The following is a 17,613-nucleotide window of genomic DNA, read 5'->3' as shown; positions in this document are numbered from 1 at the left end:
AGAGAGAGAGAGAGAGAGAGAGAGAGAGAGAGAGAGAGAGAGAGAAGGGGTGGAGAATCAGATGGTAGCTTCTCCTGTGGGTCTTGACTGGGAATCAAACCCGAGACTTCCACACACTGCGCAGATGCTCTACCACTTAGCCAGCAAGCCAGGGCCAGAATATCCTCTTTATAGAAAATACTCCTTCAGACTGACCTGTGGTGGCACAGTGGATAAAGCATCGACCTGGAATGCTGAGATCACCAGTTCGAAACCCTGGGCTTGCCTGGTCAAGGCACATGTGGGAGTTGATGCTTCCTGCTCCTCCCCCTGTTCTCTCTATCTCTTTTCTCTCTCTCTTTAATAAAAATGAATAAATAAAATCTAAAAAGAAATGAAAAAAAATACTCCTTCGAATGTTTGAGGGTGATGGGACTCCCTATTGACAACTTACTCACATAGGGGTATATTTGCGACTAATCTGTAAATTTGCAATTGCTTCATAATGTGAGTTTTAAAAACATTTTAAAAAAACATTTTATTTATTTTATAGAGAGAGGAGAGAGAGAGGAAGGGAGTGTGGAGAAGCAGAAAGCATGAACTCATAGTAATTGCTTCTCATATGTGCCTGACTGGGCAAGCCCAGAATTTTGAACCAGCAACCTCAGCATTCCAGGTAGATGCTTTATCCACTGTGCCACCACAGGTCAGGCATGTGAGTCTTTTTTTTTTTTAAATTAATTAATTTATTTATTTTTTACAGAGACAGAGAGAGGGATAGACAGGGACAGACAGACAGGAACAGAGAGAGATGAGAAGCATCAATCATTAGTTTTTCATTGCGCATTGCAACACCTTAGTTGTTCATTGATTGCTCTCTCATACGTGCCTTGACCGTGGGCCTTCAGCAGACCGAGTAACCCCTTGCTGGAGCCAGCGACCTTGGGTTCAAGCTGGTGGGCTTTTCCTCAAACCAGATGAGCCTGCGCTCAAGCTGGCGACCTCGGGGTCTCGAACCTGGGTCCTCTGCATCCCAGTCCAACACTCTATCCACTGCGCCACCACCTGGTCAGGTGCATGTGAGTCTTAAGTACCTTTTAATGTTCCAGTATTGTTTTAACTTTTTTGATTAAAATTTTTAATTAAACTCACAAGTCAAAATTATTACTCAATTGTACACTTTAAGTGGATTCACAAGGCTACTCAGCTATTTTAATATGCCAAATTATCTTTTTTTTTTTTTTTTTTTTTTTTTTTTTTTTACAGAGGCAGAGATAGACAGGGACAGACAGACAGGAATGGAGAGAGATGAGAAGCATCAATCATCAGTTTCTCGTTGCGCGTTGCGACTTCTTAGTTGTTCATTGATTGCTTTCTCACATGTGCCTTGACCGTGGGCCTTCAGCAGACCGAGTAACCCCCTGCTGGAGCCAGCGACCTTGGGTTCAAGCTGGTGAGCTCTTTGCTCAAGCCAGATGAGCCGGCGCTCAAGCTGGCGACCTCGGGGTCTCGAACCTGGGTCCTTCCGCATCCCAGTCCGATGCTCTATCCACTGCACCACCACCTGGTCAGGCCAAATTATCTTTTTCTTAAGTGAGAAGCAGGGAGGCAGAGAGACAGATTCCTGCATGTGCCCTGACCAGGCTCTCAGGATCCACCTGGCAAGCCCCCTATAAGGCAGTGCTCTGCCCATCTGGGGCCACTGCTCAGTTGCTCGGCAATGGAGCTATTTTAGTGTCTGAGGCAATGCCATGGAGCCATCCATAGTGCCCCAGGCCACTTGCTCCAACTGAGCCATGGCTGCAAGAGGAGAAGAGAGAGAAAGAGAAAGGGAGGGAGAAGGAGTGGAGAAGCAGATCGTCTGTTCTCCTGTGTGGCCTGACCGGTAATCGAACCCAGGACATCCACATGCCCAGCTGATGCTCTGCAACTGAGCCAACTGGCAGGGCCAAATTTTGTGTTTTATGGTATATAAATAATAAATAAAAATAAGGATAATATGGCAGGAGGCCAATGGGTAGACTTGCAGATGGGGCCAGTTTGTCTATGCCTTGGCAAGTCTTGTGCTGGGTGAGAGGTACAGGAAGGCTTATTATACTATATTTTGTCATTCATATACATGTATGATATTCTCTACAATAAAAAAAATTTATTGTCAGGCTCTGGCCGGTTCACTCAATTGGTTAGAGTGTCTGTCATCTGGAAACAAGAAGGTTGTGCGGTTCCACCCCTGGTCAGGGCACACACAAGAAGCAAGTGATGAATACACAACTAAGTGGGACAACAAATAAATGCTTCTCTCTCTCTCTCTTCCTATTTCTGTCTCTCTAAAATAAATCAATAAAAAATTGGTACTCAATTATATGTTGACAGAAGAAAATTTGACTTTGGGTGGTGGGGACACAGACAATATACAGATAATGTATCATAGAATTGTACACATGAAACAAATTTAATTTTATTTTTTTATTTTTTTTTTAATTTATTTCTTCATTTTTAGAGAGGGGAGAGAGAGAGGGAGAGAGAAAGACAGAGAGAGAGAAGGGGGAGGAGCTGGAAGCATCAACTCCCATATGTGCCTTGACCAGGCAAGCCAGGGTTTCGAACTGGCGACCTCAGCATTTCCAGGTCAACGCTTTATCCACTGTGCCACCACAGGTCAGGCAAATTTAATTTTATTAACCAATGTCACTCCAATAAATTTAATTTAGAAAAACAAATAAAGATAAAAATATTACAGATATAAAAAACTAACTCAGAAAAAAAATGCTCTCAATGATATCAAGAAAGTGTATGAGAAAAGTCTGACAGCAAAGCCAGACAAGACAAGAGTTGTGCAGACTCTAATCAGATGTCATTTTAATATTGATAAGCATTGTGTTCCTCCCAGGTAAGAAAAGTACAGAAGAACTCAGCTAGACAGAACACTAAATCAGATTGATATATTGATCAAGTAAAAAGTCCTCTGAATGAATGTGCCTGACACATTAAACTTGAGAATGTGTCATCTGCATCCAAGGGTGTGGGCTGGGGATGTACTTGTACAGTTCTCATCAAGAAGGGTTTGAGCCTGACCAGGCGGTGGCGCAGTGGATAGAGCGTCGGACTGGGATGCGGAAGACCCAAGTTCAAGACCCTGAGGTCGCCAGTTTGAGCGTGGGCTTATCTGGCTTGAGCAAAGCTCACCAGCTTGGACCCAAGGTCGCTGACTCGAGCAAGGGGTTACTCGGTCTGCTAAAGGCCCGCAGTCAAGGCACATATGAGAAAGCAATCAATGAACAACTAAGGTGTCACAACGAAAAACTGATGATTGATGCTTTTCATCTCTCTCCGTTCCTGTCTGTCTGTCCCTATCTCTCTCTCTCTCTCTCTCTCTCTGACTCTCTCTCTTGGTCCCTATAAAAAAAAAAGAAGGGTTTGAGAAATGGGGTCAATTGTAGTTTCCAAAGATGGCTACAGTCATAGTTCCTGTCCTTGCCTCTTTCCCTCTAAGGGGTCTTATGGCCCCTCTGCTTGAATCAGGTAGGCTGCTGACTCATTTATAACCAACAGAATGCAGCAGAAGTGATATTGGGTCAGAAAAGATTCCCATTCTGTGACCTAGGTCCTTCATTTGAAACCCTGGGCTGCCATATAAGTAATCTGGTTACTCTGATGTGGCCATATTAGGAGGAAGCCCAAACCACCTGGAAAGTGCTGAGATCCCAGGCGACTGCCAGCAATGACTTGAAAATGGATATGTAAGTGAAGGGGCCTCCAGATAATCCAGTCCCATATTTTCATGTCACCCTCGGCAGTGAAGTCTTCCCAGCTAAGGACCCAGACACTGAGTAACAGAAACAGGCCACCTATCTGAATTCACAACCCATAGGATCCTTGAGCAAAATAAAATGGTTATATCAAGCTTCTAGGTTTGGAGTAATGTTTTAAGCAGCAACAGTGTGTAATGTTGCTGTCTTCCTAGAGTTCACCATGTGATCACACTCACATGCAAATGGCATGTCCTGGTCTGTGTCACACAGCTCTAAGCGCTTTATCAACATTCATCCCCTAGTTTCTCACTATAGTCAAATGAAATAAGGACTACTGTTATACCTATCCTAGTGACATAAACAGAAAAGTAACTGTTCAGATGTTGCAGCCATAAAATGCAGAGCCAAAATATGACCCCAGACTTCTTGTGAGGTGGGAAAATAGAGAAGAAATTCATTGAACTCAGAACCCAAACAGGCCCTGGCCAGTTGGCTCAGCGGTAGAGCATCAGCCAGGTGTGTGGAAGTCCTGAGTTCAATTCCCATCAAGGCACACAGGAGAAGCAATCATCTGCTTCTCCACCCCTCCTTCTCTCCCTCTCCCTCTCCCTCTACCCCCCACCAGCAATGGCTCTTTACAGCAAGTTGGCCTCAGGGGCTGAGGATGGCACCATGGCCTCGCCTCAGGCGCTCAAGTTGGTTGCTGAGCAATGGAGCAACTGCCCCAGACAGGCAGAGCATTGCCCTGTAGTGGACTTGCTAGGGGGATTCCTGTGGGGCCACATGTGGGAGTCTATCTCTCTGCCTCCCTGCTTCTCACTTAAGAAAAAAAAATAATCGAAACAGGTCAGGAATTTGTGGTCATGAGAGCATCCGGGGTAAGTCTAAAAGCAAAAGGCTGAAAGACTAAGGAATTCAGCACAGGAGATTCAAGATGACAGCTACGTGGGGGCTTCACCCACCTTTCCATCAGCAGCGAATGGAGGGCAGGCATAGGGACAGCAGGGGCAAAATCCTGGAGAAAGCAAAACTGATAAATGCAGGAGGCATCTGAATTTATGGAGAAATTTAGTCAATGGTAGTCAGTGGTAGGATTCAGCTGGTTCGCACCAGTTCAGCAGAACCGATACCTAATTTTTTGTTGAGTTCCGCGAACCCAGAGGCAGACTAAGGTCAGTCATTAGACAAAAGTGTAAAGTTGGAGTTTTGCGGAGTGCTCCAGAAGTCGAGGCCCAGGGCGTGCATCCGGTGCACCCTCCGTTAAATTCACCTCTGGGCGAACCGATTTGTAAAATGGCACTTGTAATCAAGGTTCTTTCTAAGGTGGGTGCTTGGGCAGCTGCCCAATGTGGAAATCACAAATTTACATTCCTTACCTTTTGTGACAGAGACAGAGAGAGGAACAGATAGAGACAGACAGACAGGAAGGGAGAGAGATGAGAACCATCAATTCTTCCTTGCGGCACCTTAATTGTTCATTGATTGCATTCTCATATGTGACTTGACCGGGGGAGCTACAGCAGACCGAGGGACCCCTTGCTCAAGCCAGCGACCTTGCTCAAACCAGATGAGCCTGCGCTCAGGCCAACGACCTTGGGGTTTTGAACCTGGGTCCTCCCGTCCCAGTCCGACACTCTATCCACTGCGCCCACCTGGTCAGGTGTATGTTCCTTACTCTTTTTTTAACATTCATCTGTGCGATAGCGTATTCAAAGCACCTGTAGTAATGTTCATTACGTCCATAGGTGAAAAAAAATTGCAAGTGAGGACACCAATCAAGAAGCAATGGGGAAATATCTTAACAGTTTCCTTGTTTTTTTGTCAGGTATTATTTAATATTTTCATCAATATTTTAAAACTCTTATAACAATCTAGTTTTGTGTACTTCTTTTATTGTTCTTATCTAAGTATTAAACGCATGAAATAGTAAACTACCTTTCGATATACTGTCCTTTTTATATTTAAAATGGTCATTAGGGCAGAGAACAGGTTGTTAAAATATTTGAAGCCCACCACTGGATTTAGTCAAGGTACGGAGAGCTCAGAATTCCAATTCAAAAAAAAAAATACAGAGAAAACTAGGCAAATACAAAACAAGACGATCAGTAACTCCAGGGAAAATAGAATGTTGTGCAATAAAGGAGAACTCAGGCCCTGTGGCGTGGTTCAGTGGATAAAGCATCATCCGGGCACACTGAGATCACAAGTTTGATCCCTAGTCAGGGCACCTGCAAGAAACAATCAATGAATGCACAACTAAATGGAACAATGAGTTGACACTTCTCTCTTCCTTCCTCTCTCTCAAATCAATAAAAAACAAACAAGCAAACAAAACAGAGGTGGAGAAGGTATTCTTATTCAGAAAAGAATGGAGGCAGACTCTGCCCAGTGCAAAGGTCAAGACCATGGCCATAAAGAGCAAAGACTGGTTCTGGTGCTGCCTCCAGGGAGGTTCTCCCTTATCTCCATGGCCTCGTCCAGGTGGGAGCATTGGAGAGGATGTTCTTCTTGGAGACATTAAGTCTTTATTGTGATACACTGGGGGCTTAGGTTTAATTTATGTTGTCCAACTTTTGGAATATTTTGAAAATTTTCATCCCTGTAGAAAAGTTACCTGACCTGTGGTGGTGCAGTGGATCAAGTGTTGACCTGGAGCACTGAAGTGGCTGGCTGGAATCCCTGGGCTTGCCACGTCAAGGCACATACAACAAGCAACTACTACGAGTTGATACTTCTGCCCCCCCCTTTCTCTATCTCTCTTCTCTCTCTCTAAAAATCAATTTAAAAAATCAGAAAGAAAGAAAGAAAGAAAGAAAGAAAAAAGTTAAAAGAATAATACAGAGCCTGACCTGTGGTGGCACAGTGGATAGAGCATCAACCTGGAATGCTGAGGTCATTGGTTCGAAACCCTGGGCTTGCCTGGTCAAGGCACATATGGGAGTTGATGCTTCCTCCTCCTTCCCCCCTTTTCTCTCTCTCTCACTCTTTCTTTCTCCTCACTAAAATAAATTTAAAAATTTTTTTTAAAGAATTCACTATAAAAGAAAAAGAATAGTCCAGTGTGAACATCTTTATAGAAGTCACCTAAGATCCCTACTATTTTGCTACATCTGCCATGTCTGTCACTGTTAGCTATTGGAAGGCAAACTGCAGAGATCATGACACTTCATTCCTAAATACTTCAATGTACATTTCTGAAGCATAACTCTTCTATACAACCATAATATAAATCTCTCCTGAAACCTTTAGTGTAAATTTAATCACATTCAACTTTTCTCAGTTGTTCCAAAAGTAATCTAATGACCAGAACTGACTTTTTACTTTTGGAGTACAGATTTTTTTTCAATTTTATACCCCAACCAATTCATTATTTCTTTTTTTTTTTAATTAAAAAAATTTTTTTTAATTGACCCATTTTAGAGAGGAGAGAGAGAGAGAGAGAGAGAAGGGAGGAGCAGGAAGCATCAACTCCCATATGTGCCTTGACCAGACAAGTGCAGATTTCGAACCAGCAACCTCAGCATTCCATGTCGACGCTTTATCCACTGCACCATCACAGGTCAGGCCAATTCATTATTTCTAAAACTTATTTTAGAGAGAGAAAGGAAGGGGGAGAGAGAGAGAGAAACATCGATTTGTTGCTCCTCCCATTTATATATTCATTGGTTGATTCTTGTAAGTGCCCTGAGTGAGAATCAAACTCACAACTGTGATACATTGGGATAATGTTCTAACCAACTGAGCTACCTGGCCAGGGTCCAGTTCAGTGGGTTTTAGTGTATTTACAAGGTTGCAAAAACAATTATTATCAACTCTTCTGCTTCTTCTTCTTTTTTTGTGTGTGTGACAGAGACAGAGAGAGACCAAGAGAGGGACAGATAGGGACAGACAAACTGGAAGGGAGAGAGATGAGAAGCATCAATTCTTTGTTGCAGTCCCTTCGCTGTTCATTGGTTGCTTTCTCATATGTGCCCCAACGGGGGTGGGGGGAAGGCTACAGCAGACCGAGTGACCCCTTGTTCAAGCCAGCGACCTTGGGCTCAAGCTGGCAACCTCGGGACTTCAAACCTGGGTCCTCCACATCCCAGTCTGATGCTCTATCCACTGCACCACCGCCTGGTCAGGCAACTCTTCTTTTTTTTTTATTTTTTTTTTTATTTGTTTATTTTTTTATTTTTTTACAGAGACAGAGACAGAGAGTGAGTTAGAGAGAGGGATAGACAGGAACAGAAAGACAGGAACGGAGAGAGATGAGAAGCATCAATCATTAGTTTTTCGTTGCACATTGTGACACCTTAGTTGTTCATTGATTGCTTTTTCATATGTGCCTTGACCGTGGGCCTTCAGCAGACCGAGTAACCCCTTGCTGGAGCCAGCGACCTTGGGTTCAGGCTGGTGGGCTTTTTGCTCTAACCAGATGAGCCCACGCTCAAGCTGGTGACCTCGGGGTCTAGAACCTGGGTCCTCTGCATCCCAGTCTGACGTTCTATCCACTGCGCCACCGCCTGGTCAGGCCAGGCAACTCTTCTTTATTCAACCTTTTCAGAAACTGGCACACACTGTTTTCCAAAGTAGCTCCACCACTTTACATTTCCACCTGCAGTGTATGTGACTTGTAGTCTTTACATGTGGTAAAAGTAAATGGCTTCTATACTCCAAATGGAAGCAGGTACTGGTATGCTTCTCTCTGACTCTTTTGGTTCCAAAATCAGATGAAGAAGAACGTGGGGAGGCAGGGATTCCTGGCCAAGTAGTAGTTCTCTGCATAACGGGGTAGTGGGCAGGAAATCAGTGGTGGCAGGTAGCCTTTTCAACCCCGTGCCAGCTAAATGACTGTGAGGCCATAGCAAAAGCCAGATGAAGAGGTTGACTTCCATTGAGATGATTATTTTACATGGTCTCAAGGTAACCCCCAATAATTTCACAATAAAGAAGGATTAGCAGGCTACTGAGACTCTTAAGGGAAAAAATAAAACCCTTTGAATTTATGAAGAATCTCTAAGAAACCTCTTTGTGGAACTCTCTAGAAGCTTACTGTTTTTGAAAGATCTGTACTACCAAAAATGCCCCAAGCTGGGATGTCAACCTTTGAAAGCAAACCCTATTACTCTTTTTGCAACCCCAATGCAATAATGAATTCAAGCAGCTGAAACCACTGGGTGAAAGATGATAAAATACATAGACTTTAATTAGCACCTACAGATTACTTACCAATGGCAAATGGGAAAACATACCTTTAAATGGAGAAATCTGGAGACCAAGACCTTAACGCATTAATGAAACATCACCAATAGTGATACAACCTGACATCATGTATTATGATGTTAATGTATCCACAAGAAAACAACCAGAGGCCCTGGCCGGTTGGCTCAGCGGTAGAGCGTCGGCCTGGCGTGCAGGGGACCCGGGTTCGATTCCCGGCCAGGGCACACAGGAGAAGCGCCATTTGCTTCTCCACCCCCATCCCCTCCTTCCTCTCTGTCTCTCTCTTCCCCTCCCGCAGCCAAGGCTCCATTGGAGCAAAAATGGCCTGGGCGCTGGGGATGGCTCCTTGGCCTCTGCCCCAGGCGCTAGAGTGGCTCTGGTCGCGGCAGAGTGACCCCCCCCAGGGGCAGAGTCATCGCCCCCTGGTGGGCAGAGCATCGCCCCTGGTGGGCGTGCCGGGTGGATCCCGGTCGGGCGCAGGAGTCTGTCTGACTGTCTCTCCCCGTTTCCAGCTTCAGAAAAATACAAAAAAAAAAAAAAAAAAAAAAGACAACAACCAGAAATTGGGAAATTCTATGTAGCTACTGCTCTGGAGGTTTTTTTAGGAGTCAGTTCATGTAAACCTAAAAGGGTAAAGGACTGTTTCTGATGGAAAGACAAACAACTGAAACTTATTAACCTTTATTAGCTCCTGAATAAGATGGTAAAATAACCCCACAATGATAAAAGATATTCTTGGGCACTGGCCGGGAGCTCAGTTGGTTAGAGTGTCATTCCTGACCCACCAAGGGTGTAGTTTCATCCCCAGTTACGGAACAGAAAAGAATCAAACAATGAATGAGGCCCTGGCTGGTGGGCCAAGGCACACAGGAGAGGCAACAATTTGCTTCTTTCCCTCTCTCTCTCCCCTTTCTATCTCGCTTCTCCTCCCCAGCCAGTAGCTCAACTGCTTTGAGTGTTAGCCCCAGGAGCTGAGGACAGCTCCATTGGTCCGAGGGCGCCAGCCTCAGGCACTAAAAATAGTTCGGTTGATTCAAGCATCAGCCCAAGACTGGGTTGCCAGGGGATCCTGCCGAGGGTGCATGCAGGAATCTGTCTTACTATCCCCCCTCCTCCCACTTTAAAAATAAAAGAAAGAAAAACAATGCTCTCAAAAATGTATTTCCAGCCTGACCAGGAGGTGGCACAGTCGATAGAGCATTGAACTGGGACATGGAGAACTCAGGTTCGAAACCTGAGGTAGTCGGCTTGAGCGTGGGCTCATCCAGCTTGAGCGCAGGCTCACCAGCTTGAGCACAGGGTCCCTGGCTTGAGTGTGAAATCATAGACATGACCCTATAGTCGCTGGCTTGAAACCCAAAGTCTCTGTCTTGAGCCCCAGGTCACAGGCTTAAGCAAGGGGTCACTCACTCTGCTGTAGCTCCCCAGTCAAGCCACATATGAAAAAGCAGTCATGAACAACTAAGGAACTGCAATGAAGAACTGATGTTTCTCATCTCTCTCCCTTCCAGCCTGTCTGTCCCTGTCTCTCCCTCTCTCCCTGTCTCAGTCTTTCTCTGTCTCTGTCACACACAAAAAGAAATGTATTTTCAGTACTGATATGAAGATCTTCTGAACAAATGAGTAAGAACCATAAAGGGTGCACAGACGTGAATTATCAGAAGTAAACCAGAAATCCAACAGATGCCAGATTGAATGGAAACATTTGGTCTAACACCAAAGTCAAGTTTGGACTTGCAGATAGGCAGCCTGTGAAGAAATAAATATCCAGCCACTGTGAGGCCACCGGGGAGAAGATGTGTGACTGGGATACAGTATTAGTGCTGAATGGGACAACATATGGCCGCCCTCATCGGTCAGAGCCATGGAGTCCATCATTGTGGGAATCTCCTCATCCCGAGCTGTTGGTGTTAGAACCTCAAAGCCCTCCGTCCTCTGGTTTAAAGTCTGATAACATGCCCTTGGCACACAGCCCCGGACTCCAGCCCAGGCCTGGTCCCTTCCTTGCTAGGAGCGCTAGGTTGGGAGGCTGCCCCTAAGCCTGAGTTTTCCCCTGCCCAAACTGGGGAGCTTGCAGCCCCCACTTAAATTCAGTTGCCTACCCTCCCTCTCCAAGGCCCTTGACCCCCTCGTGCCCCAGCACCTGGGTGCCTGCTGAGCGGTGAGGGGGAACGGAAGGGTCCAGGAGGCCTGGGGGGAGTGGGGGAGGGCAGTGGATTAGGTGCTGAGTCTGGCTGTCTCCACCCAGGGTTTCCACTCCCCAGAGGACTCTGCTCTGGGCTTCTTCCTCTTGCGGGGAAGGCAGGATGGGAGATGAGAGTGAGGGGGTGAAAACAGAGGGGAGGGCTGCTAGGTGTAGGAGATAGCGCTTCCTAGTCCTCCCACCTTCCTCTTCCTTGACTTCCAGAACCATCTTTCAGCATTCTCCTTCCCTCCCCGCTCCCAGTCTTCCTATGCTGGGTGTCTCTAGAGTCTTGGGCAGTGGGGGCTGGAAATGGCCTGGATGGGAGGCGGGTCTTCCTTGGTCTGGGAGAGGGTGGGTCCTAGGATCCCCCCTCTTGTCCTGAAACTAGGTGGGACAGTGCTAAGTAGTTCTGGGATGAGGAGATGAGGAACAGGAGAGAGGAAGAGGACAGTGCACACGGAAGGCAGCGTCAGAGACAGGGAGACAGAGGGACACAGAGACAGACACAGAGACAGAGAGACTAGGACATCCACAGAGACAGAATAAATAAGACAGAAACTTCCAGAGGGGAAGAAAGCCAGAGACACAGTCATGATAGTACTGCAGAGCCGTGTGGAAGTGCTTTTCTTTTCTGAGCCTCAGTTTCCTTGTCTGAACAACGGGGAGATCCGTGCTGGTCCTTCAGTGGCAGCTGAAGGCGTCCTGTCCGTGAGCAGCCTGGATCTCTGGCACATGCCGCCCAGACCAGGGGCCTTAGTAAATGGCAGCTGCTGTTATTTTTCTTTCTTTTCTTGCGTGGGTTTACTAAGAATTACTGTGTGCCAGGCACTATGCTAGGCACCAGGGCACAGCATTAAACATCAGGCAAAAATCCTGCCCCTCAGAGCTCCCTTTTTAGTATTGTTGTTGCCATGGTTATCATTATACTGCAGAAGCATAACTGGAATTTCGGGAGAGACACAACCGTAGCCCCACGCAGCAGATCCTAACCTGGGGGAGAAGGGTCGGAGTACCAGGCCCTAACTTAGCCTCTCAGGCCAAAGTTTTCTATGACAAAATGGGGTAAAGGGCTCTCTCTCTGCCAGGCAGCAGGAAGGTAGGGCTGGATAGATGGTGGCTCAATGAGCCTTCTTTGTTTTTGTGGTGTTTATTATTATTATTATTGTTATTATTATTAACTGTCTCTATCATTATTAGCTCAAAGGAGAGAGGCAATTCACCTGGGAACCTCAGTGAGTGGATGAGGGTGAGAGGCCCCAGGAAGAGGGTGCTGGGCCACCCAGGCCCCAGGGCCAGGGTCTGTGCCAGGTGTGGGCGGTGGGTGTGGAAAGACAGGGGAATGAGTCATCAGGCCCAGCCACACCCTGCCTTTTACTTAAGGTCCCAGCAGCCAGACCCACCACCACCATTGCCTGTCCCACCACCCAGCCATGGCAGGGAGCTCTGTGAGTACTGTAGGGTCTGAGGGTTGAGGGGCCTTGCACCCCAGGCTGCAGCAGACTAGGGGAGGGGCTGGGCCTGGTGGAGGTCTCCTGTCACAACGGAGAGTGGGTGTCGGGTGTGCTGTGAAGAGTCTGGGCGCTGTCTTCTGGGTGGGCCCACCCATACCAACACTCCCATGTCCTCTTGGTGCCCCTCTTGGTTTCTCTCTCTGGATATGTGCATATGTTTCTGGCAATCTAACTCTCTCCCTGTGTCTGCCTCTCTCTGTGCCTTCTCTCTGATTGTGCTGGTCTGGGTCCTGGTTCTTTTCTCCCTGGGGTGACCCATGTGTCTTTCCTCTGCCTCCCTGGTTCACTCGCCCCTCACCCACCCGGCCTCTTGCAGAACTTGCCACACAAGACCTCGCTGCCTGAGGGTGTCAAAGAGGGCACTGTCATGAGAATTCGTGGTGTTGTCCCCGACAATGCTGGCAGGTGAGACTCCAGTGTGACCTCTGGTTCCAGAGGTAAGGGGTGGGAGGTCTCAGCCCAGCTGATCCTGACTTCTTATATAGCTCAGAATGAGGGCCACAGGGCCACCTTTGTCCCCAGGTTTTGAAATTCCCAGAACATTACCAACCTCTTGAAATCTGATGTTTTCACAGATTTGTCCCCTGGTTTTAGAGCTCGGGTCTCTAACAATCTGGCTGTTCCAAGGCCACTTCAGGGTTCCTACCTATAGTTCTTCGACTTCCAAAGTGAATCCCCAAAGACCCTGGAATATGTTCTGTGATCTGAAGGTGCTCTGGGCATCTGGGAGGTCAAAGCAATTAAGTGTATGACTTCCTGTGTCTGGAAACATCAGACTTCCTGAGAATCTAGGGTGCCTGAAATATTGGGTCCCCTCCTATTGTCCCCAGCCTTTGGAAATTGGGAGTTCCCTGGGATCTGGAGCACCCTGCCCACTAGAGCGTGACTTCTTGGTCACTCCTAGACTCTGGAATGAGGGGGACCTGGGTCTTAGCAGAGTGTTACTCGCTGGATGTGTGGCCAGGCCCCCAATGAATGTGTGGGTGCCCTAAAATCTGGGTTCCTTACACTCCTGTCTTCAACCCTTCCTTCCTGTGTGTACATACTCAGGTCCCTGTGAATTTGTCTTTTTTTTTTTTTTTTTTCTGTATTTTTCTGAAGCCGGAAACGGGGAGAGACAGACAGACTCCTGCATGCGCCCGGTGGGGATCCACCCGGCACGCCCACCAGGGAGCAATGCTCTGCCCCTCCCGGCGTCGCTTTGTTGCTTTGTTGCGACCAGAGCCACTCTAGAGCCTGGGGCAGAGGCCGAGGAGCCATCCCCAGCGCCCCGGGCCATCTTTGCTCCAATGGAGCCTTGGCTGCAGGAGGGGAAGAGAGAGACAGAGAGGAAGGAGAGGGGGAGGGGTGGAGAAGCAGATGGGCGCCTCCCCTATGTGCCCTGGCCGGGAATCAAACCCGGGACTTCTGCACGCCAGGCCGACGCTCTACCACTGAGCCAACCGGCCAGTGCCAGGTCCTTGTAAATTTGTATGTGCTCTTGCAATGGTGAGTCCTGGTTTACTCGCTGTGACCTTGGTCTGGGGGTTCTCCCTTCCTGACTTATCTGATGTCCCCCTAACCCCCAGGTTTCACATCAACCTGCTCTGCAGTGACGAGGAAGGTGCTGAGGCTGCCCTGCATTTCAACCCTCGGCTGGATGAGTCAGTGGTGGTCTTTAACACCAAGGAGCAGGGCGCCTGGGGCAAGGAGGAGCGAGGTCAGGGCTTTCCCTTTCAGCGTGGGCAGCCCTTCGAGTTGCTCCTCATCGCTACGGGAGGAGGCTTCAAGGTGTGTGTCTGTGCCTCAGGGGTGGGCGCCCAGACGCAGGTCCCTCCTGTGGTTGGGGAAGCCAGCAAGGCCCTTGGTGGAGGTGTGGAGCAAAGGCGTGGTCAAGGCTGGGCAGGTGTCCCCATCTCCCTCTCTCCCTCCCGTGGTGTAACTTCAGTCGTGTAGTGTCAGGAGAGCGGGTATATGCAGGGGCAAGAACAAAGCGAGCAAGAGTCAAGTGCCTGAGAGTGGTGTCCTAGGGGAGAGGCGTGGCCCCTACTTCCACCCCAGACCCCACTCCCTGTCCATTTGTGTCTGAGGTTGGGTCTCTGCCCCAGGCCTAAGCATGCGCTGTGAGAGGGCACGGAAACCAGTCCCAGAGGGCGTGGTCGCAGGCCGTTCACCACTTTAAATCTGATGCTTGGAATGAGGCAGTGGACGCAGGGTGGGTGCTAATGACATCCACTGCCAACACTTAGAAAGCACTCTGGTGCCAGCAGACTTGACTAAGTCACTGCATCCTCAGGACAGGGAGTTAGAAGGAACGTTCGCCCATTTTCCCATTGGGGACCTGGGGTTTGGCGGGTTACGTGGTTGCCCAGGTTACACGGCGCGGGTTCCGGTCGGGAAGAAGCCCCGCAGTGGCCTCGGCAACCTGAATTTAAGCACCGACCCCTCGGCCCTGCAGACGGTGGTGGGCGACAAGGAATACTACCACTTCCGCTACCGCGTCCCGGCGGCGCGCGTGCGCGTGTTGGAAGTGGGCGGGGACCTGCGGCTGGAGTCGGTGAAGATCTTCTGAGCCGGTCCCGGGTGGAGTCCCGGACCTGGATGGCAAATAAAGTTTGGCTCCTCATCTGGGCGCCTCCTCTGTGTCTGTGTCTGTGTCTCCTTCACGTAGACGAGGGAAACAGTTCAGAGAGGGGAGGACACTGTCTCTATAATCACACAGCGATTTCACTGCCCGGGCAGGTTCCGGGTCTTGAAGTCAGAGGATGGTCGCGGTCTGCAGGGACGCATCTTCCGCTCATCTTTGTTTTTTTTGTTTGTTTGTTTGTTTTTCTTTTTTCTTTTCGCTCGTCTCTGTAATGCATATGTTTTATTTCTTGGAGACCTGGATTTAGCAATATGGGGCATGAAATCTCTCAGGTCCCTGACTCTTTGTGCATCCCAGGAGACACTTGGGCGGGTGTGGCTGCGGATCTGATCGTTAATTCCCGGACTCCTATCTGTCCCATAAATCGGGATTGGCCCCGCCCGCTTGCGCCCCGGGGCGGACGCATCCTGAAGCGGCAGGTGGAGGGGACAGGTATGCGAAGGGCCAGGCTCAGGGATTCCCGCTGCGATGGTGGGATCCAAGCCCACACTTCCTACCCCTCAGCTGCCCGATTTTTTTTTTTTTTTTTTTTTGATTTTTTTTTGCCGCAATCAGAGCCATTTTAGCGCCTGAGGCAGAGGCCACAGAGCCATCCTCAGCGCCGGGGCAAACTTTGCTCTAGTGGAGCCTTGGCTGCCGGAGGGGAAGAGAGAGACAGAGAGGAAGGAGAGGGGGAGGGGTGGAGAAGCAAATGGGCGCTTCTCCTGTGTGCCCTGGCCGGGAATCGAACCCAGGACTCCTGCACACCAGGCTGACGCTCTACCACTGAGCCAACCGGTCAGGGCCCCGAAGTGGTTCTAAAAAGGAAAGACAGCGTACGCTCAAGGACAAGCGCCCAGCTCACCCCCCACCTTCACCCAGGTGGTGATTATCTGATGTCAAGAGAGTCGTTGGGTCACTACCATGTGGCCTTTGAGGTGAGGGTTACTGGGGCCAGGTGAACGCTCTGAACCCCACACACTCCGCGAGATGCTCTGATCTGCTTGTTTTGGGTTATGAATGGGGCCTTGCTGGTGGCAACGTGCCAGCCCTACACAGTGGGTCCAGGGAACGTTTGGAGCTTCGCCCTAGCAGTATGTGTTCCGGCCTCGCGGCTGGGACTTTGTGAAGCTGGTGACATGTCAACCCCTCGTGGCCGATGTGAACATTGCAATCGTAGCTATCTGTGTGGGAGTCCTGTTTTACCTTCGTTTCGCCTGTAGAGGAGGGCCAAATCCTCTGGTACCCCCACGTTCGGGAGCGGTTCGACCCCTTTCAGAACCTGAACTTTTCCTGCACTTTGCGAACTTCCACCTGTATCGCCTCTCCTTTCTGAACATACAATATTTCTGGGTCGGTAGTTGGAATGAGGGTAACCCATCGCTCAGTAGGAGACCTGCCTGAAAGTCTAGCATCCACTGGTACTCAGGGCTCATTATTAAGTTAAATTTTATTTTATTTGTCCGGTCATGTAATTTTTGAACATTTAAAAAATTTGTAAAGGTAACATATTCATATGGTGCAAATTTCAGAAATACACAGTGAAGAATAAGGTATTATTGGCATAGCTGATAAAGATGGTTGGGTTCTGCAGATTAGATAGTGATTAGGTAATGATACATGTGTTAATTCCTGATTTTCACTTGCTTTACTGTGAATATAGTACAAAATGTTCTTTATTTATTTATCTAATTTTGAGTTGTGTAGCCTTTTGTTGGCAACTAAAATGGAAGGCATCTGTTGTACAACATGGGTAGTAACTGACTATAACAAGATTTATTATATTCTCATACAGATGATTCATAAATACAATTTTTATTAAAAAGCTTTCACCTTTTTTGTTTGTGTACAAATGTAAAACTATTCTGAAAGCGGAATATACGTGCACAAGTCTGCAAAGAGTGCACATTTAAGATATGGTAAATGCTTTACACGTTTGTTTCTTTTTTAACTGCCACAACTGGGCCATTACATTGCTATCTTTTTTTAATCAAAATATTTTATGCCAATCTTCTAATCCCTTCCCTTGCTCTAAGCTATAAAGCATTTTTTTTTTTCATTTTTTCATTTTTCTGAAGCTGGAAACGGGGAGAGACAGTCAGACAGACTCCCGCATGCGCCCGACCGGGATCCACCCGGCACGCCCACCAGGGGACGATGCTCTGCCCACCAGGGGACGATGCTCTGCCCATCCTGGGCGTCGCCATATTGCGACCAGAGCCACTCTAGCGCCTGAGGCAGAGGCCACGGAGCCATCCCCAGCGCCCGGGCCATCTCTGCTCCAATGGAGCCTTGGCTGCGGGAGGGGAAGAGAGAGACAGAGAGGAAAGCGCGGCGGAGGGGTGGAGAAGCAAATGGGCGCTTCTCCTGTGTGCC

At 48.3% G+C, this 17,613-nt stretch overlaps 1 protein-coding gene across 1 annotated transcript; it reads left to right on the top strand.

The window, feature by feature from the left end:
* The first annotated feature begins 12,489 nt into the window (after window positions 1-12,489).
* On the top strand, window positions 12,490-15,254 carry LOC136313435 (galectin-7-like). The gene is made up of 4 exons (XM_066243794.1): window positions 12,490-12,566; window positions 12,949-13,037; window positions 14,201-14,402; window positions 15,070-15,254. The coding sequence occupies exons 1-4, from the start codon at window positions 12,552-12,554 to the stop codon at window positions 15,181-15,183; spliced, it is 420 nt and encodes a 139-aa protein (XP_066099891.1). The 5' UTR covers window positions 12,490-12,551; the 3' UTR covers window positions 15,184-15,254.
* Window positions 15,255-17,613: the final 2,359 nt, after the last annotated feature.

This window comes from Saccopteryx bilineata, chromosome 9 (assembly GCF_036850765.1).
Source record: "Saccopteryx bilineata isolate mSacBil1 chromosome 9, mSacBil1_pri_phased_curated, whole genome shotgun sequence".
NCBI lineage: Eukaryota > Metazoa > Chordata > Mammalia > Chiroptera > Emballonuridae > Saccopteryx > Saccopteryx bilineata.
This window is presented reverse-complemented; position numbering and strand designations above follow the sequence as displayed.

Coding starts and splice junctions, on each gene's coding strand:
- LOC136313435 (XM_066243794.1), top strand. Junction 13,038..14,200: donor GTCCCCGACAATGCTGGCAG/GTGAGACTCCAG, acceptor CCTAACCCCCAG/GTTTCACATCAACCTGCTCT. Junction 14,403..15,069: donor CTACGGGAGGAGGCTTCAAG/GTGTGTGTCTGT, acceptor TCGGCCCTGCAG/ACGGTGGTGGGCGACAAGGA.